Raw genomic sequence first — 22472 nt, 5'->3', positions numbered from 1 at the left:
CAAATCATTAGACAGTCTAAAGTTTAATGAATTTATGAGAAGAGACTGGCTTAGCCTGACTTACTTTTCAGTTCTGTTGCTGATAGCCAAAAACCCTTCCTGGCCTTCCATTCAAAATGAGAGCATTTCTTTTAACTTTAATCTTAGAGCCTTCTCCCTGATGTTTTACATAAAGTTGACAAGTAACAGGATAATTGCGTTACCACCATGTTCATTGTTTTCCTCCCTTCCTTCATTTCCGCCCCACACACTCGGCTGACTCGTGTTCCCAGGGGGTGACCGACTCCTCAGAATGACAGACTGTCTTTCCTGACTGCACAACATCCACATTTTATCTGGGCCCCAGTTGAGCTGTTGAGCGCTTTCACAGTAACAGCCACAACTTAGTTGCTTTTAAAAAAATTTTTTTACATTTCATTTTACTTGGAAGTTTGCTTGAAATGTCAAAATTCTCTTACCTAATGTTTCCTTTTGCAGTTCACGGCACCTACTTTGTAGCTCATTCCCTTGCTGAAGTGAAGTTTGAAGCTGTTGAGTTTTCAGCTCAACCATGTCGGCCACCAGCGTCAGATGTTTTACCTTTTCTTGGAGACATTCATTCTCTCTCTGGGATTTTGCTAATCTTTGATTCAATTTGGGTATTTCTGAGGAGGGGGGAAAAAAAAAAAAAAAATCATATAGACAGTTGTCAAATTTACCTTCTTCACTAAAAAGTATTACACCTGATTTACAACCTCAGGACTCTAGCATTCTGTGACCCTAGTTTGGGTATGGCTCAGTGTCAGCCCCGTACATTAGCAATGCTTCTGCTGAGAATGCAGAGGGTCAAAAGAAGTGCCTTCTGCAATCTCTCTTTACACAAATAACTTGTACTTAGCCAAACACATATTATTGACAAATAATACAAATTTTATTCTAAAGCAATAATATGCATTTCCTCTAAGATCCCAAAATCAAATTAAAACACACATATATATTCCAAATGAAATAACAGTAGGCGACAGAAATATTTGAATCCAAGCTTTTTCTCTTAAGAAGATACACAAACCATTGCTGACATACAAAAACAACTGCAGACTCATTCTGAAATTAATTTGAGAAGATATCAAGGGAGTTAGCCTCTGCTAAAGCTCAGTTTGAAACTTTTGGTTCAGAAGATGTTTGGGCATGTGTATTGCATTTTATTTTCTCACTCTTTAGGTGACTACTGCTGTTAATCACAAAGTGCATCTTCATTATATAAAAGGCAGGCTTTGTCACTATCTTTCATCAGCTCTTCAACATGGAAGAGCAGCGCTCCCAAGGAAGTTTCCCAGGTAGTTTTTACTGCAAGGTAAATAAGTAAATCATGGGTGGAGTCTAGTGGATCTCCTACATTGTCATATTTTTTTCCCCGGGTTCAGTTATCCTTGATGAGTGCATTTGAACATTTCCAAAAGTAGTTGCAATTCTTTTCTATGCCTTCTCCAACTACATCCCTAAACGTTCAGTTGTCCAAAGAACTTATATAACTTTTATTTACATTAATAATGACAATGTTCAAGTTAGATTAAGTCTAATTCTATTGTCAAGTCAGCTATTACATATGTTTTACATGCTGCCCATGTGCAAATTTTAAATTCTTTCTGTGGTGCAAATATTTTCATTACCTACAATCTTTCCCAACTACTCCACACTTCAATCAATTTATTGTTAGACTAAATGATGCAAATACCAAAAGACTTTAAGTTCTTATACTTCTTCCTACTTGCCATTAATTAACCAAGGCTAAATAATGTACATATACAAGGGCTTTTATAAGCTGTTTGCAAACTAACCAAGCAAACTGGTCTAGGCATAAAGACTAGCACCTCATGTAACATTTTTCTTCTCAAAATCTGAATGGAAAACAAGTTCTGAAAATCTTGTTGCAAAAACAGTAAGGCAAAATTAAAAAAAAAATTACTATATATTACTATGTTACCATACATTGTTAATGAGTGACTGATAAAACAGAACATAAAAGCTTTTGAATAGCACTCACAGGCCAAAAAAAAAAAAAATTATGTGTGACTAAATTGCTTTGATTTGGAAAGCTAGATTGAAGGATGTATATAATATTCACATTGTGGCACTGTTCTCAAGGGGATATTGTTGAATGCAGTTGGGGACACATAGCATGTATAATGGTACATATAATCACTAAAAGAACCTGAAAGGCTGCACTTCTGCTTCAATATTCCATATATTTGCAGTATTGCAACAAATAAAACAAGAGATACTCCAGAAAAGAAGCCTTAAAATGTTATGAATCTCTCTGAACCTGAAGATCTGTGCAGAAACGCATGCTCACACTCCTGTTATTATCTAGAAGTAGGCAGAGAATAAGCACAGGAAAAGAGGAATCCTTAGGGACGTACAAGACTTTCTGTGCTCAGTCTAATTAGGAGATGAAGTCATGAATCAAAATGCGCGAGATTGACACTGACATTTAAATTAATTGTTCTTACAAAAACTGAATACTAAAGAGTGATTTTCCAGTCACGCTCACGTTCAGCAGGCAAAAGCCCTCCTCCCTTCTGGGCTCTCTGCTGCCCGCGCTCGGGACGCCCCAAACTCTCTGGTGGGACCCAGGCGCTGTCCCAGTGGGATGCGTGCCTACTCGCTCCTGTGGCACAGCTGCCCCACTTATTTCTTCCCAGTCTGAACAAAGCAATCATTGAAAACATTAAAAATTACTTCTAATTTCACAGGAAGCATAGGCTACTGGGGAGCTATTATTTAAAATGAAGCTACATATTTTCTGAGCTGCTCCGCGCAGGCAGGTTTCACTTAAGCTGTGAATTTGCACTGGAGTTCACAGGGTTTCACCAGCAGAGTGATTTGGGAGATGCGCATCGCCCACCATGCCCTTATATTCCTTCCCACAAGGACAGAAAGCATGACATCAGCTCACCTACTTCTTTGCTACTTTATAACCCTGATAAAACTAACCTCCAGAGCAAATAGCAGCTCATCAACTCATACACGCAGAGCACACAAAAACTATAAGGAATATGTATATGAAAATTATGTCCAAAGACCGCTAAAGTTGCAAAGGTCAACATAAGGGCTGTTTGGATGCTCTGGATGGTACAATCTGTAATTACACTACTGCACACTTTTTTCAGCAAAACTAATCCCTTAACTGAGACAGAGCAAAAACGGTATTCAAGGATAAATCTGAGTTTTCAAGTCTGACCGCCAGCCTGAGGGCTGGGCACGACCTTCACGAACAAGCCATCGGTTGTGACTTGCTCCCAGCTTCTCTTTTGCTGAAGGCTGCCCTTGTTTGAGCAGGAAGCAGGCTGTGGGCCAAGTGAATTATTCTCAGCCCATGGGCTGCTCCATGCCCCTTTCAATCCCAAAGACCCCTCAGATAAAGACAGCTGTATTTGAGTATTACTTGTTCTTATTCAGAAACGGAAGGAGGGAGTAGTCGCTACATGTTGGGTGCAGGTTTGCTCGTATGCAGTGGCTCACGCATTCGAGGCAACCGCATGCGTACGCCAGTAGGTTGCTCAAGGGAAGAGGCGCAGCCTGCCCATGGGATGGGGAGGAAGCACTGCAGGACCCTCAAGCAGCTCCACAAAAGGATATTATACCATTGCCTATAGTATCGCCTGTGTACGCGAGCGTGTGTGAAAAACTGGCAAGAGCAGACACAAGGCAAATGAAATATCTCCAAGTCTTTGTGTTGCAATCATATTCATATACTCAAGTATATTATTTATTTATGTTTCAAATCATGGTAGGTATTTTATGACTTCCATTTCAGTCTGACTTGGCTAACTGAACAACTGGTCCAGCACACCAGTCCGGTAGGAAGTGGACCGAGTTCAACTCAGTTTGCATGGTGCCACAGCAGTAGAGAGGGTCTTCTAATACTTTGGATCTGGACAAGTTAATGTCAGAATTAGAAATTATCTAATTAATTTTACCTTTTAATTTACTGTGTTACAGTCAACTACCAAAAAATATTTTTATCTTGCCCCAAATTATTGCAAGATGATTTACCTGTCAAAGCTTCTTTGCTAACGGTTTTTATTTGTAGAAAAATTTCTTCCTTCACGGCAGCCCAGTTCTCTAGGTTACTGGAGATGACTTCTTTAATACTGTCTAGTTCGCTTCTAATAAAAGGAAACAGTGAGACAGCCTTGTTCAGAGTTGAGCAATGGTGTTCCAATGTATTTCTGCAAGACAGAAAAATAATACCAGATGGACATTTTTAAAATGACAAAATACTATTAGTAAACTTGGGAACTAAAGTAAACTTGATAACTACTGTTCTGTTATATGATAATTTATACTATATTGAGTTACAATAATGTAGTGTATGAAATATGCTATGTATTTAATATATTTATAATAAGTTTCTCCCTTCTAAATGTTGATTTAGAACTTATACGTATAAACGAAGAAAACTGTACAGACAATTGTGCAATCACTTTTTACTGAGTAATCATGTTTAAATGACTATATGTCCAAGCTTATGTTGACTCTTTATAAACAATATATGTAAGAAATACTGTATTTCCAATGCATTACAAGCAAGTGGTACACACTTGCTTTTAAGCGTTAATTAATACTTTTAAATTTGTGAAGAACTTACCCTGTTGCTACTAACATCAGCAATCAACAGTGATATTTTCCGGTTACATTTGCTAACACTACAGCACCTCACTAGGCCATACAAGAGAGTTATAAACACTCTTCTCGCTCCCAGCATTGTCCCTGCACCTGCACCTCCACTGAATCCTCTCAACTGATTGTACATGTTCACAGGAGCCACAACATCGGCATTTCTTTTTGGGTTCTTACCTGAGCACTTGTGATTGCTTATAGGCAGCTTCCTTTTCCTCTTGGAAATACCGCAAATCTTCTTTCACAGTTTTTAATTCGTCTTGCTTGTTTTTAAGTTCCACTGTTAGGTTTTTTATTCTACAGATGTAAATAAAATAATCAGAAAGTATTATTTGCACTACTAACTGACCTCTAACTTTTGTTTCAGCTTTAAATTAAAAACATACTGCAAGCCTTTTCAAAGATGATAATCACGTATTTCAGACCGAGGTGTCAGATCTCCAAATGGAGAGAATTCAATCTTCCAGCTACCCTATGAGCCACTTGAGCAACTCTTTCAAAGTAATACTCATAATATATTTGTAAAATAATGTGGAAAGGTATATGCCCAATATCAGCTCGTATGCAATGCTATATAAATATCTTACGAATCCAGCGTTCATTCACAGGTGCAACACAGTACTCATTCATCCTCCAAAAAACAAACGTGACGATGAAAATCTCAGTTTTAAGTTCCACTTGGGTACCGAGCTCAGGGGCTACAATACCTCAAAGGCAGGTAGCCTGTCCCAGCAGGGAGACCCAAGGCACCCCAACAAGCTGCGTAGGTTCGACACACAACTGCACGGACGTGCAGGAAAGGCTAATGGAGAGCTCACCTAAGCTGAAGGGAAATTGTCTAAAGTCAACCACCAGCAAATACTAAATATTTGGTTACTGTTACCGTAATCTTTTTACATTCAGATTGTTTATCTGTTTCTTCATTTCAGACATTTGCAAAGGTGAATCCCAATTAGTCACTCTCGTTTCCCTTTGCCCTGAGTTTCACACTCATGTTCAAGGAACTGTACTTCTGCACTGCTGAATTAATTAACAGTGCTCAGCAAATAATAATAAAAAAATACACATGTAAAATATATTCCTCTCCATTATGTTTACACCAACTGGAATTTAGGCCTCTGTTGCTTGACAATGGCATTTTAAAGAGCTAAAGAGAAACTTTTCACAAAAAATGTTTCCACCAGATGTTACATCTATGTACTCAAGCGATGACATTAGCATCAAAATCATCAAAAATATCAAGGTACTAAGATTATTTTCTTACATTTTTCTTAAGGAAGGCTTAAGGAGACAGCAGGAGGTTCTAGACTAGAGCTAGGTTTCCACGTTCCCAGCCTGACCCACAACATGCCAGAGAGAACATGCGTTTATTTTCTTTACTTCCCCCCTTTCCTTTCAGAAAAAAACCACCCAGCAGCTTTCGGGCCCAGAACACTGTTGACCACAAGACAGAGTGGGAAGGCTGTGATTTGGTGGCTCTCCCTGACAAATCCTGGCCGGCTGTGGGGGTCCTGCCAAAGGGACCCCCTCCCTCTCCTAACGCCCCTCGGGACGCCTACAAGCAGTCATCTTACAGAACAGGACCGAAGGAGACACTGGCACAACACCCTCCGTAAGTATTGCCTTGAGTAGACTGAAGTCTTTTCATGCTTCCTTCTCCGAGGTATGGAGTGTGCTTCATCACAACAGCACGTAACGGATTTTTAAATTATGGTGCGGGTGACAACTTTCAGCATTCTACTGCAAATCTGCCACCAAAAAAGATCCTAAATCTGGGACTGGGAAAGAAAAGCTTACTGTTATCAGAACTCACAAATACATTGTGTTAAAAATGCAAATTAACGTTTGTCACATCTGTGCTTCAATTATACTCCTTTAAACGAGATTATGATATTGCAGAGGTAGAATATCTGCCCTGGGGGAAAAGCGGTCAGAGACAGATGATACGTGCTCAAGGTTATGTACCAGAATATTCAACTCAAGATGTCTAATAAGTATAAAGTGGGGAAAAAACATTCTTTCACCACTGCGGACTAACGGCTTGTTTCACAGCCAGCAGACAGCCGCTGCCTCGGCTGCGCAGCAGCATCACCCAGCCGGGGAGAAGGGGCACCGCCGCTCGCAGGGGCTTTGCTCTGTCTCCACAGCACTTCCCGCCCAGAAAAAGGGGGAACAAAACCAGACGCCTCATCAGATGAGCCTGATCCGGTGGGGGCTTTCCCCATTTATGGGATTTCCCACTCTCACAGCCTCGCTCTTGCAGTCGGCAGCCGGACCGCCTGCTCCGCAGCCGGCTCAGCCCATTCCCACACCAGCTGCGGCGGAGGCTGCGGTCGGGCACGATCCCTGCAGTCACCTGGGAGCGCGCAGAGATGCTGCCTGCTCAGGGTGGCTGTTCGGCACATTTGCTAACATCTGAACAATCTTCTCATTTTAATCGCTTTAAGTTTTGTACATGTATTTTGAAAAAAAAAAAACAAACAGCCCCATACATAAGACAAGACACAGGACAACCGACCAGTATTTCTTTTACCGTCACCAGCTGCTCACAGGAGAGGAGGAGGAGGGAGGCCCCTGGGAAGCACAGGGAGCTTTCCATCGCTGCACAGCTGGGCACAGCTGCACAGGCTGGGCTCCTGCCTGCTCAGGATACGACCCACCTTCGTGCTGGGCTAAGCCACAGCAGACACAGCCGCCCAGTCCAAAGGAGCAGCCGGCTGACCTGCAAGTTTTTCTTTGCCTCTAAAATTTTTCATTACAGCAGCGGTTCTGACCTGTTTATTTTGCAAGCGCAGCTATTGTAGTGTAAATAAATACATTTTAAACACTGTTCTTCCAACAACTTATTCCCATAATTGTAACGAAATGAATGGAACCGTATGGGGATAACAGACAGTTGAATCCAATTCCCTTCCTGTGTTACAGGCGCACAAAGAATACCACATAGCACATCACCACCAGTTTACAATAAAACTTTTTTCTTTTCTGTTAGCTAACCATTCTAATACATTCTTCTGTCCCCGAAAGTACAACTACTATGATATGCAACTGTTAAAAACCAGTCCCTTTGTAAGCTTTCAACACTTACTGTTGAGCTACTGCAAGCAGAGTAGATGATCTATTTGTCTACTGGTGACTCATTGTCACGAGTAAATAAATAATATTTGAAACTACAAGTATTTTACAAAACCAAAGGATGGCAGAAGCATTACATTACCCTTTGCTTCCATTTTAAAAAGCAAAAGAAAATGAGAATTATTTATAGTAAAGAAAAATATAAGAATTTAGCCATAATATTAATGTGCATTAGTTACTGTTATCAGACAGATCATCTGTAACACATTTGCACCAAAATGCAAATTAAAAAAAATTAGTCCTGATAAAGAAACTCGGATCTGTAGAGCTCTGCCAATGGAACATCTGGTAGTTAAAAACCAAGTTGTTTGGGCTCAACTGTGATCACTGGGGGGGGGGGGGGGGGGGGGGGAGAGATAAAATTTATAAAAAAATTGAAGAAATCTCTGGCATTACCTTGCTAGGAAAATTTACCCATACCTACCTGAAAATTTTTTGGAGGTGGAGGGCAGGAGGGGAGAGAATAAAATCTGTTTGCCTGCATTTGGGAGCAGAATCAGATTGGTGTCACTGACTAACGAGGAAATGACCATCCCCTTAACAGTCACATAATTCAAATCTACTTTTGCAGATGATATATTCTGTTAACTGTATAGGTATCTTGAGCAAAAAAAGCAGTGATTATCATTGAACAATAGCAAATCAAAACTTTGGGATCCATGGAAAACTGGATGCTCATTGTCTATTCTTACTCATTCCAGAATGGGCAGTATTTGAAGATCTTTTGGTTTCAAAAGGAAACTTGCAAATAAGTACAGACACATTTTCTTACTCTTTCCATTCCTGAGATCTGATATAACGAGGTCAGCACAGAATTGCAGCCTCCGAGTGCAAAGGGACACTATCAGTATGTTCTGGCCATTCGCACACAAAAGAACAGCTGGAGAAGGCAAGACAGTTGCACTCCATCAACTATCATCACCATAAGAAGGAAGAAAAAGAAACATGTTATTTTGGTGATATCTAGCACAAAGGAAAATGTTCAATGGATCGTTAAATGCTGTCACGAAGAGAGAATCGTGAGAAAATAGTGATCTTGTCCTCCGTCCTATAGTTCACATCAACTGTGAAAATTAACATCCTATCTTGGCAGCCAGCATACTTTCTTAGTGAATACCGGAGACGCCTGCCCAGAGCGGGAGTTGAATTATAACACGTTAACTACTAGTGCTGACAATGAAAAGAATAGCATGAGAAAATAAAGAAGTGTTTGCAAGGGATTCTTGCCAGCAAACAAATATACTCATTGTCCTAAAAGTAATGACAAGAGCAATTACCATGGCTGTTGGAACTGAAGACATTGCGTTTCACAGAAGTTAAGATCTGAAGCAATAACCCTGTCATTGCAGGCTACGCGGCACACAGCCCCTTTACGAGTCCCGGTAGGACCCATTTAAGCCCGAACGAGCAATTGCATCCCTAGTTGCCTGGAGTCCGCAGGGACAGTATGCACGGAGGAGGCTGGAACATGCTGTCAATGAAAAAAGTTTCACTACAGTATGTTCAGCTCCATGAAACTCTCGGACCTGCTCAGAGCCAGTAGTTGCTCGTTTTCATTTCAGCATGTTGCTTTCCTTCCAATAGACAAGTCAGTGTGCATCCCTCTGAAGCAGCAGAGTATTCATTCATAAATGTGGCACAGAATACATATAAAACTGCACAGTCCGAAACTCACTACACATACTATCATCCACAAACTTCTTCATAACTGTCTTTTTTAATATTCTGTTCAGCACAGACTCTTCCAGTTAAGACAAGACTATTTAATAGTTTTCATGTGTGCTACGGAATCATTCACCTCTTGATTGCAGGTTAGCATACGGCCGTTTGACAGCAAATGAAAATTATCTCTGACAACCAATCAAGAGGATCTTTGTGAAGGTCTCTATCAAGTCTCATGTAGGCTGACAGTCATTTCAAATCTTGCATTAATTATTATCTTTCTTTATTATCTCAGCAGAAATATAAAAGGTATTGTAAAGACAGCTGGGATAATTTTTGCTCCAGCAACGGTAAATCTCTGGAACAGGTCTGGAAAACAATGATAGAAAGACGACTGCCTTGTCACAACCACTTCAAAATTTACCTTTGAAGAAACCCAGGATGTAATTTCCCAGAGCTACCAATCCAGCTACCAATTTCATCTACAGTAATTACAGTTTACACAGTCGCAGCCATAGCAGTCATACTCAGTACTGTCAGAGCAGTGTAACTCAGGAACAACTGCTTAGAAGTCAGGGGAATTATACTGATTCAGTTAAAAAAAAAAAAAAAAAAAGAGATTACTGTTATGAATGATTTGATAATTGCATAAAAAGAAATGGTGCCAAGGCAAATTTATAGGTGACTTTTTACTTATACTACAAATTTGCATCAGCAAATTCAAACAGAAGTTTCCCAAGGTGTATGTTTGAGTATACTTCCCAAGCAGAAATCTTCTTAGTTTCTACATTTGCAGGTACAGCAGAGAGCATATAATTATATGAAGTAAGACAATATATTGTGTTTCCCTAACTTCATATAAATATATTTCATTTTATGTGTCTGGATTTTTTTCAAACTAGGCAAGTGTCTTGCTGATTAAGCCAACGCTGTTACATACATTATTACATCTTTGAAAGCCAGCTGAAAATAAATTTTCCCTCTGAATTCTAAAAGAGTCACAATCCGAGCAAGCTCATCTTTTCACTACTTCGTTCTTGCCAAACATGAAAACTCTTTTTCCGTATCTTCCCTCGATGAGAGGCTCCCTGACCTCCAAATCCACAGAGCCCAGTGATCTAGAGCAGCAAGCGACCTTCATCCATCCCATACTCACCTCTTCCCTTTACTAGAGAATCCTTGAGAACGCAGCCATGGTCAAAAGAGCTTACCCCAGATTTTCCTCTGGGTAGCCACCGTCCCGTTTTGCAGTCTTAAAAGCAGAGTCAAGTGCAAGAGGAAGTCAAAACCAGAAAAGAAAATAGGTGTCTCAGTATTGAAGGATCAGCCAGAGTTCACCCTCTGGTCCCATCCAAGTGTCATTGCTATGTGACCATAGAGAACTCCAGAACATAACAGCTTGTCCTGTATGCACATGCACACAACATATTAACCTTCTTCAGTAAATAACCACAAAGCTTTCACATTTCACTCCGAAAGATAATAAAGCAGAACCCCTGGGGATTTCAGCGAGACATGCTGTCTGGGTGTGGACTGAATGAAACTGTTTAAGGCTTTGCAGTTATGCCCAGAATAATTTTACAACTGCAGATTAAGCTTACAAATCTCACATTGAATTATAAAGTGGAGGTAAAGAGAGGCGCAAAACATTATTTTATTAAAAACTTGATGGGTCATTCTTGCATTCTCGCTTTTAACCAGCGGTCACAAAATGGATAGTAACTCACTATACCCAAGCAATTGAAAGTTTTAACTTGAGCTTATAGTGTGAACAATTAGGGGAAAGGAAAAAACCCTATTAGGAAAAAAAAACCACCAAAACTATTTCCCCTATTAGAGGAAAGGAAAAAAAACTAAACAAATGAGCATCACACCATTTTCTTATATCTACTATGCAATACAGGATATTAAACACAAATTCAATTCTCTGACAATTTATGAATATCATAGCCAGGTTACACTAAAATAATATCTAAGCACTACTTTAATCTCTCATATGCAATTGTGCTGTCCACAATGAGTTAAGTTATACTGTTGATCTCTTCCTAGTAAACGGGTAAATATGGCCTTTGCCGTTGTACCTGATGCTGTGCAGGGACTCAGCGTTGGAACCACGCGAGGGTATCACAGAGGAACTAGTCCCTCTAATTGCAGATGCTTGTGAGCACTGAAAGTAGAAAACCTCGAGAACTGTAGCATATAAACTGTTCAAACAATAAGCAGAGAAAGAACTGAAAATACACGCCTAACGCAAAAACCTGCACTGAAGGAGAGGAACTACTTTTACTTTCCTGAGAAAAGTTAGCTGGTCGTGGAGGCACCCGTAGACTTCTGCGGAACCTTTGCTGGAGCAAGCAAGCTCTTGTTTACTGACAAGAAAGTCAGTAAACACCTCTCAAGGCCATTTTTGCATTACGTGGCACCGTTCTCAGATGCCAAGAACTGTGATAACTTTTTAAATGCAACTTTAAATTTTAACTTTACCTATTAAATATGAAAATATTTTTAACGAAATATACATGAAAAGTATGCACGGAAGCAAAAATGCCGATTTCGTGTTGCCTTTTGCGTTTTCCACTGACTGCTGTTTCAGCCTCCTCCAGATAAAATGAACTTTCTTCTGGCAAAACAAAATTCCTTATCAGGAATTTGGGAGAAGGTTGAGCATTACGGCAGAGTTTTGAACCTCATGAATCACTCTTCTAAACTATCTCTGTGAACAAATTTGTCTCACTTATTAATAATCAATCTTGGCACTTAATCATATTAATAGAAAAAACCTTGTCAAAATTAGAACAACCACAATTTTAATATATCAAGAGTGGGATTGAGCTATCGCCGGTCAGTAGGAAAAAGCACGTCTCCTATTGGGAAGACGCTGGCTTCAACATACTTTACGTAAGAATCTAACGGCAAGAGACTATTTCCCCAAGGCACTGTGCTGATTGGCTTTCTGAGACGGTGACAAGATTTGTCAGTGCTTTTTTTTAAGTATAAAAGTGAAGTTCACTGCTGTACAGAGCGTCCCACAAGCCCTGTCAGGCCTTTTGCTGGCCCTCTGCACAAGCCTGAGCCATCACGATGACACCATCAGGGCAAAATACACAGATCAGTTTGCAACTATTAAAAAGAACATATTGAAACACTTTGGCATTATACAAAATTCTGCTTTTTCCTGGTTAATAAGTACACCCTAAAATTATCATGAAGCTAATTAGAGAAGTATGTACTGTTATGTTATTTACAGAACAGATTCAATAAAAAAGTTGAAGGCACTATTTCTTAGGAAACTTCATAGCCTCTCCTCAGAAAACTCACACACAGAGGGCACTTCCAAGTACAAGCCAGCTCTTGCGCACTTCTAAACACCGCAACTTGAGCTACCTAAAAGCAGAATTAAATGCATAAAGAGCCAGAAAAATTCCAGCACTTATGTGCTCTATATTCTCCCTGCAATGAGAAACCGTTACATTATTTCCTTTTGCTGGGAAACGATGAGTGTGAAACCCGGGGACTCGCTGCATGCCATGGCCAGCTGATACCTCTTGGCAGCTTGCTGTGTTTACTTGTCTCTTCCAAGCAGCCGCTGAAGGAGCGCACGCCTGAGACTCGCACAGAACATCTGTAGCGTGACGAAGAACGCTCACTTACTACTTTATGAACCGATTTCTTCTCATGTGTTAGATGATACACCAATATAATTCTGAAAATGCATTACAGTGCTGCAGTGGTTATAACGTTTTGTTCACTAGTCATGCTTTCTAAAACAGTCAAAAGATGTGCGATCTCCCGAGTTACCCGCATATGATGGTATATAAGAAGAATAACCTATTGCATGCCCTAAACCAAATTCAGAAGAGAGAGGTTAGTTCTTTACCTCTTTCTTTATTTCATCCAGATTTGGCTCTCAGTGATTTTTTACACCAACTCAACTCCACTTTATCACTAAATATTCAACAGAAACGGACATATTAAAAAAAAAAAAGTCTATTAAAGTGACCTTTTTGCCTTGTGTTCTTTCCCTTCAAAACCTATTTTTAAAATGCTGACACAGTTCTTAAAGCATGTACCACTCCCCATTTCCAGTATTTTCAGTCTCGTAGGACAAGAAACCACACGTCATTTCTACCAGACTGCTGCGTAGGTTGGTAGCTAAGGGTAGAGCAGTGTGCTGTTATCACTGCCCAGTCACTTTAGGGTTTTATTACAAGTTTAGACTTTACCAAGCCAGGGAGTTGCTGTTGCTTTCCTAAGCAATCATGTTGCAAAAAGGAAGATTTATTTTAGGCAAATTCACCAACAAAGCATTTTCCATGGTATTAAGTTTTGCCATTGTGGTAGGAACTAACGAACTCAAGAAAACACACACAAAAAAAGCACAAATGTGGAAAACTACAGTTTCCCCAAGTTAAAATGTTAGGTTTACATTATCTTTAAGATTTTGTTATTTATGGATAAAATTTTCAACATCTACATGCGTGACTCAGGAGCATAAGTCTCATGGTAGTAATCAAGAAGTAACTCCTCCTGCTAGATTTGTAAAAAGGTTTTCAGGAATCCATTTACAAGGGATCTTTGACACAGGACTTGCTAAGTGATATCTATACACCTCTTCAATATCTAAACATCATCACATTTTTCTTCTCCTTGTCACGCTCATGCTCTTCAGCACTGCTATACCTGTAAAAAGCATCTTTAGTATTTAAATCTATTTTACATTTCTTATATTGGATATTGCGAGAATTATCAAAATTCACACCACAAATACAGCGTACCCCTCATGCAGTGTCACAAGTGTCAAAAGACGCTGCCAGAGAAAACCTGTTAATAAACTCAGCTCTAGGGACTCCGGGAATCTGGGGGGTCCCACACAGAGACATGGCTAAATCCAATCATACTTGTATCTCCAATGAATTGGAGAAGTAAGCCCCCAATGAAACTGCCTGTTCCTAATACGTTTAAATAGGTAACAGACCAAAAATGGTTAGTCAAGCGCCACACCAGCATTTCAGCTTAACTAAGCATGAATCATTGCTCTTGCAGACGGCAGCCAGTATCTCGCAGAAGAAGAGCCAGCAGCACAGACCACAACGCAGTACCAGCTGCACAGCCGACCTCAAGCCGGCACGTGTATTGACTGGCATTGCTATTTCAAGCTAGCCACAGCCCTTCAGGAATAGCTCTCACGCAAGTATTCTGGAATTAACGTGATTTTAACATGGAATAAGACTAAGACTTGAATAGCTAAATCAAATCAGTATCGTTAACTGCATGATGGTTACTTCCCCTTCTTCTGACAAAGTCCCAAAGGGTAGGTAGGTAATTTCTGCAAAAGCTCAGGTTCCTAGGTGGCTTTCAAGGTTAACCACAGGTACAAACAATAGCAATACGTTAACCTAAAAGGAATATAAAAATGAAACAGTCTGCATCTAACAAGAAAGATTAAATCTCTTGGTCTACCAGAGATTAAAAAAAAAAAAAAAAAAAAAAAAAAAAAAGGCATATTTGGCTTCTGACAAACATTTGCAGTTTGGGAGGAATGACTTGTAAGAACCAGAAGACAGTATGTTGAATAGTTAGTTTATGCCAACAGCACAAGGTAACAAGAGAGGCCCAGGATAGCGAAGAGGAGATAAGGAATATTTAGACAAGTTACTTAACAAGGCACAATACTTGATTTATGGCCTGAATGAAAGCCTACTGAAAGTATTCCACTTGATTTCAGCAGGTTTTAAATCAAGTTGAGCCTTAGGGGAAAAAAATGCAGAGATAAAATTTTTATTAACTGTTCCAGCTTTACTACAAAAAGTCAGCTAAATGAAAATTTTAAGTTTACCTCTGGCAAATGATCCTCAACAAGAAGAATGTGCTGTCGCTCCATTTGCTAACACACTGAATGCTGCCACCATAACTGCCACCCAGAGTCGTTAGAGGAACGAGGAGCAAAGGCACTCTTCAAAAATACAATGTTAAACCAAAGAAAACATTGAATATTGGGGAGGCGGAGGATGTTCAGTTCCAATGAAAAAATATCGCAAGAAACAATACGAGTAGAGTGATCGACAAGATATATGCGTTTTGTTCAACTTTGTGTGAACTTGTATTTTAAAATGAATCTTTTACGCGTAATATTACCAAGCACAAGCCTAACTAAATCCATTAATAGTAATGTTACATTCTTAACAGTATTTGAGTGATTCGGGGAGGGAAAAAAAAAAAAAAAAAAAAGATTTGAGCACTTCACCTATAGATAAGCTGTAGTTGTTTCTTCTGTAATGTTTCCAAAGCATTCCCGCCCAGTCTCTTGAGAGTACCTTAATACTCAAAATGCCCCATGTTATCAGTTCTAGATCACTTGCTACTAGGTATGAGTCAGTCATGCAAGAAACACCCCTATTGGGTGTTTCTTCAGAATCAAAATGACTGAGCTGATAATTAAAATCATAATCTCATTCTTACAGAAAGCTTCTGACAAACAGATTGATTCAAATGAGCAAGAAATTACCAAGAAGTTCCTGCTGCCCTTGTTTGTACCACATTATTCTATCAGTAGTCAACTTTAGCAACTGCATTTTTAAAGGATCTTTTATTAGCCAACTATAAATATCAATGTTTATAGTCCTACTGTAAGCAATCAGTGGAATATAACGATAGATTCCAAAATATGAGGATAGAAAGTTAGGATACAGAAAACCAGCACATAGTATCCATGTTAAATCTGACTATGAAGCGTAGAAGACAAGAGGAAGAAAAGGAAAGGCAGTTCTTCAGAGCTTCAGGTCTGGAAGAGGCCAAAACACTTGTATTTCTTTCACAGAACAGCGCAGAAAAGATACAATTTGTTATTACGAAATTTCTTACATTGTCATGGTGTCGTAACACAGCATAAAGCAACAGAAGGTTAATTAGGAACCAGAAATATCAGTCCAGAAATCCTAGAGCAAAAATAAGACTACAAACCCCACCCATAATGCTAGTTATATCATAAAATGTTCATATCGACGACAGCAATTTCCCTCTCAGTCCAAGTTCTTTATACATTATAAAGAACTGCTGAGGATGGACAAACCGAAGCTAACAAGCTAGCTTGAAGTTCATGGTTGAGAACCTGATGGCACTCTCATTATGGTGACACAAAACCTAACACAGGTGGACACCAGGTTCTGCGGCCACTGCTGCTGTCTGGACTGCCGCAGTAACGCCACGTACAGTACGTGAATCAGCCATCTATTTTAAAGCTAGTTTGGGTATAGCTACCTTTGCACCCTCTACTGCAAACCCAAAGAATAGGAAAATACTAGAAACGATGAATGAAAGAAGGGCAGAGGGGCAAAAAGTCTTTGAAACTTTCCTTTTATGCATTGTTTTCTCATGTCTACCCCAAAATGAACTTTTATGTTTGGTGTACCGATCTGCAGGTTTAGGAACCAAAGCCGTGCTGTAGGCCCATCAAAAGGACAAATATTTTCAAGGTATGACTTCCTGTTCTAAGTTTAAAGTTATCAAGATGTGATAAAGAAGAAGAACACAACAAAAGCCTCTAAGTATGAGCTGAAAGAGCACACACTTAACGGTTCTAATCATTGTGTCCTAAAAATATAAGTGTGGCTCTGAGGTCTATTGTTAACTACTGGAGTTTGTGAGAGTACAAAACTCCCCCTTTAACTGGGACCTTTACATACCTGCCAGTAAGCACTTGCAAACTCCTGTTTCTGAGGAACAACGTCACAAGCTGTACCCAAGACTTTCGTAATTGCTTTAGTATTGTGTGATCATCCCTTCAGAGAATGAACTCTAAGTTTCTCCGGGTAAGAACGCTGGTAATTCTTTACCATGTTACTATGAGACAATAAGTAACAATTTCAGAACTGGGAAACTTCCAATACTGTGGAATTTCATTTAAAATATTACAATTTTATGACAAAATGATAAGATGAAATATTTGATCATTTCCCTTTGGGAGTGTGTGCAGGAGAAATACCTCTGAAATGCCTTCTGGCCTTTCTTCCACTTCAAATATCTTGACTGTTTCTAAACTGTCAAGGAAACTTGCTTCCAGAGAATACTATGAAAGATCATTTAAATTAAGTATTACAGTATACACGTTACACCTGATAAAAGAAAGACAAATCTTATTTGTATTTTAAACTTCTTTGGAATGAAATTACCTAATACACATACATGAAAATAACATCAGACTAGATAATATGCTCTGACCTTTCTGTTTGTGATTCACCGTCAGCTCGATGGCGTTCAAGGTCTTGGTAAAGAGACTGCAATTCTGCTTGAAGGCCTTTTTCCCGTTCTATACTTCCTTCATAAAATTTAATCTCCTTTTCCATTGCTTTTACTTTTTCTTCCATCACCTTAAATTCATGAAGTATCAAATAGCTGACTCCACAGTATTTACACACTGTCTCATCCCGGGACATCTAGAAAAAGATAAAATTGTAAGATTGTTTGTAAGAAACAAGTTGAACAAAAAAAAAAACCCTGAATGACACTGAAGAATAAATCTGTATAGTTTAAGCCATTTACTGCTCTGGAGCATTTATGATCAGATGATGTTATTGCTTTAACAAATAATAAAGACAAGATTCTACATTAGCAAAATGAAATCAAGCTATAGCAGTAGTTTCACTTACTGGAAACTTCACAAGATATATCAACTACGCAATTTACTATGTGGGAACTCCTGCTGGAATTCTAAACTGAAGTACCTCTGAATTATGTTTGATGTATTAATTTAAAATAAAATGCTGTGTTTTACAAAATTATCTCCTTAATGAATTTGGATCGCCTGAGCCAGAAAAATGTTATTTACTGTGGTTTTTTGACAACTCATATCCACTTGAAGTAGGCAATATGAAAAGTGGAAAGTGAATAGAATGATGTAATCCAGCAATCTTTACAAAAATAATTCAAATGAGTAAGGGACTAATTATTATGATGTAGTGTCCATGGCACTTGAGTGTTGTGGAAAATGTAACCCATTTACTAGGTATGAAGTATTCATCACTGGTTACAAAAATACAGAGTACATAATGCACATCTAATTGAAAGACCATTTCTTAAATTGAATCATAGAATCATTAAGGTTGGAAAAGACCTTGAGGATCATCTAGTCCAACCGTCAACGCAACACCTCCATGCCTACTAAACCCAACGCGCCACGTCTACACATTTTTTGAACTCCTCCAGGGATGGTGACTCCACCACCGCTCTGGGCAGCCTGTTCCAATGGAAATTTTTCCTAATATCCAACCTAAACCTCTCCTGATGCAACTTGAGGCCATTTCCTCTCGTCCTAACAACTGACGTTGAGAAACATCCTTTTGTAAAGTCATCAAATGATTAAGCTTTGCAGTAAGGAAGGCTTCGTAAATATGAACAGATAGATGTGCTCTCACTTTGATACGCACTTATTACCCAGTAGATCAGTTATTCCTGCGTATTTTAATCATTTTCACTTCCAGAAAAAAATGCTCAGTTTACAAGTGATGCAGAACTGAACCTGCACAAGCAATGGATATCGAGTAAATACATCAGCCAGACCAACCCAAGAAGGTCTGACACTTCAGCAGGGGACACGTAAGCATCTGCTTACCAGCACAGATCACATGCGGAGCCCTGAACACGACAGGTTTTACCCTGTTCTTGGGTCACAGCATAAATGCATTTGAGAGGAGTTGGTTAGAATTAAGACTACATCAGAGGACACCCATAAGACAGCTAAAGAGACATCCTCAAAGCAACAAATATAAAAACGTATTGGTAAGCTTGGAGACTTGAAAGATGGAAAGTGGGTGGCAGCTGGAAGCGCAGTTGTGTGTTTGCATACTGCAAGCTTAAAACACACTTTAACCTTTCTTGCAATGATCAACTGTTACAAGGATTTTAACACAGTGACTTATGAAAATCAGAAAGCTGGAAAACTGCAAACAGTTTAAGAATGTAAGAATCCCTTATGTTACAGAAAAAAAAAAGACTTTTTGAGACATTGGGATAAAGTGAAAGAAATCATACTTAGATGAAAGAAAACAGCTTTCAAAAATTGTAAGCTAAAGACTCATTATCCCATGAGTCAATAATCGTTAGCACTTCAAATATTTCTTGATAAAAATTATATTTCAGGATGCCCTGGAAGTACCAGGCCAAGCTTTATTTTCCAATTTCTTAGTTTGGCCCCAGTTTAAAATACCCCTGGTTACAGTTGCTTTGAATGAGCTGAAAATGCAAGTTTATTTTTCCTGGCAGCTGCAAACTGTGCTTGGAAATACGAAACTGTTATTCAGGATAACTACCATAAAGTTCCAAAGCACTAAAATTACTATATTGAAAAAGGACAAAATGAGCCGTTATAAGGAGCACAGGAGGGGGGCTCTTATCCCAAAAAGAACATTGTGCTCCCGTGCAGCACCACTGCTGCTGTCTTTCAAATAAAGAGTTACAGAAATTTCACTGGGTACTAGGATTAAAAACAAAACAACACAACTGGGGTCCTGAACTGAAAATGTTTTTTGCAAGTACTAAAACTAAAAAGTTTTCAAATTCAATTTTGTTACTGAACTTAAAAATAAATGAAGTAATAGACCAATAAATATTATCTACCTGCACTTAGTGGGAAATAGGTCCTGTTCTTCTTCACGTCCATGCCTCAGGTGAAGTAAAAACTTTAAAGGACTTCAGACCAGATTGGATTTTTAATGTATTTGCTACATAGTCAAAAAAAATCACAGGAAAGCCCGAGGGCTTTATATTACTGCAGTAAGGAAAGAAAGTTCTGTCTTTTAATCAGAACCTTGCTTCCGTACATGCACAATTACCCCGCAACCACCGCAATATACTGTATGTAGATTGAACTACTTTTAAAATATCTATCTGTAGTATAAGTAGCAGTTTCCTAATACCACTAATGAATTTGGCATGGGTTGAGTGATGCTCACCAGGCAAGCTAGCCCAAACTAAATTCCAGGCTGCAGCACATTAACACCAATAAGCAAGCTAACTAATTTAAACCCAGCACACGTGTGCCCAATATGCCTAGAAAATTAACAGGACCCAGTTGAAAGTGAATCGCTCCAAAGAGCAAGGCCTGAAGTAGGCAGAGCAAGGGGCATCCTCATCTGAATTCTCACCCTAAGTCCCAGGTTCCTCTCTCATGCCCATAGCTGTCAAGTCACAAGCAGGACTTTATCTTTTTTTGTTTTTTTTTCTCCCCCCCTCTCTCTTGCATTGTCAACATCACAACCTGAGTTCTCCTCACTGATACTTAAAATACCCCCTGAAATTCCTGAGCTGGTTGCACATTTTTCAGAAGCTACTGAAGCTTCACACAGACAGGTACAGAGAAATGCTGTCAAGCTGTAGACGCCGATTTCATTCGGCCAAAATAATGACAAAGCTATCTTAGGGCTACACCAATTTAAAGGTCAGAGCCAGAAAGCATTTTATAGCTTTGAAGACTACTTACAAACAAAATGGGTTTGGGTTTTGCAGTTTCCAAGAGAAATAACATTATTTCGTCTATGTGTGTATTTCTCTGTTGTCACCCTTCAATAATTTGTGAACCAGAATGTTTGGTCATTTATAACCAATTCTGACACTGAGGGCAGAAATTTTTAAGTGTCTCAGAGTTTCAGACAACCAGGTAGGCGATAAAGACTTCCTAAGTTCCCCGCTCAAGAAAACTCTGGAGTGTGAGCAGAGTCCTTATCAGATATCAGATAATCCCCATAGGAGAGCGCATTATAAATGGTCTGTCCAGGAGAAAAGATTCCATTAGACCTTGTATCTTAGACACCAAAGTTGATCGACCATTACACAAAAGTCTGTAGGAAACAAATTTTTATGAGTTCTTATGGTTACAAAGCTACCTTTTCTGGAATATTATCGCTGAGTAACCACTAAGAATATGTATTACATACCCAATGATTTATGTTTTCAGATCCCATATTTCACTATTTACATTTGATCAAAAAGACTGTTGTCATCTTCTCAAATGCAAAGCAGAAAAAAAATCAGGGGAAAAGCAGAGTTTGGAATGAATAGAAAAGGAAACTGTCAGAGCTCTAACTAGAAAGGGGACTGCGTATGTCCTTAGCAGTGAGAATAAGCAGTGAATAGAAAAAAAAAAATCAACTAGGAATAAAAGAAAACAAACAGAAGGTACTTTTAGTATTGTGGTTTTGGTCAGCCTGGACAGGGAAACCCAGGGCAACCAGAACTTGAAAAGGTAACAGAGGGATCCTAAAACCCCCTGCTATTTGAGCTAGCACAACGGTACTGCGTGCACAATAACAACATAAAGAGAAAAACAAACTCACTGAGGACAAAGTGCTTGAACTAAGAAGATATTTGATCCCTAAGATTTTGAGCTGCAGTTCTGATACACATTACACCAGATGCTATAAAGAAAGGGCAAGAGCTACGTCCAGGACAAACCGTATCGCAAGGTAGCATTTCTAGCTGTGATCCCAGCAGCTGTTCCACTACCGCATCGGTGGGAGTAGTTTCAACTCAGAGCTGCCTTCGGTTTTGGAAGAACGAATATTATTCCATGGTTACATAGATTTCTTTAGCTACCAAGGGCAAGTGGAGAACCGAGCCCAGATGGATAGTCACTCAAATTACATCTGTCTGACTCAGTACCGTAAGCATCTGTAGAGCATAAGTTATAAGGAAAAGCAGAAAAAAGAAAAAAATTGTTCTGGTGGTCTGGACCGTTTTTAGCCTTTTGAATGACAAGACAGGAATTTATATCCTTTCACCTTGACCAAATAGCTACAGGGAGCGTCAGCTTGTGCACGGCTGTTTTTCTCCTCTGATATTTCAGATTCTACCCACAAAAACTACCATGATAAAGAGCTAAATTCTTGTTAAAAGAAAAATAATCTACTTTCTCACTTAGCAGTGCCTTGGTATTACAATATCCAGCATATGGATCACTTATGCTAGAAACAGTCCGTTACAAGCAGCTAATAAATAGCCACGACTCTTAAAAGCCAGAACTT

General features: G+C 39.2%; 1 protein-coding gene across 2 annotated transcripts in view; it reads right to left on the bottom strand.

Annotated features, from left to right (window-relative positions):
* The window catches only part of LEKR1 (leucine, glutamate and lysine rich 1), a 67167-nt gene that overhangs the window by 37754 nt on the left and 6941 nt on the right, over nt 1–22472 (bottom strand). For both annotated transcript variants that reach the window (XR_012776384.1, XM_075506783.1), the window contains exons 2-5: nt 17677–17891; nt 4840–4959; nt 4036–4211; nt 459–644 (exon numbers count right to left, since the gene is read on the bottom strand). Coding sequence is in view for 1 of the 2 variants with exons in the window: in XM_075506783.1 (XP_075362898.1) it covers nt 459–644; nt 4036–4211; nt 4840–4959; nt 17677–17891 (697 nt within the window). In the remaining variant the exon portion in view is untranslated. The remainder of the gene's footprint in view (nt 1–458; nt 645–4035; nt 4212–4839; nt 4960–17676; nt 17892–22472) is intronic.

This window comes from Mycteria americana, chromosome 7, assembly GCF_035582795.1.
Source record: "Mycteria americana isolate JAX WOST 10 ecotype Jacksonville Zoo and Gardens chromosome 7, USCA_MyAme_1.0, whole genome shotgun sequence".
Taxonomy (NCBI): domain Eukaryota; kingdom Metazoa; phylum Chordata; class Aves; order Ciconiiformes; family Ciconiidae; genus Mycteria; species Mycteria americana.
The sequence above is the reverse complement of the archived record's forward strand: the minus strand, read 5'-3'. Positions and strand labels throughout refer to the sequence as shown.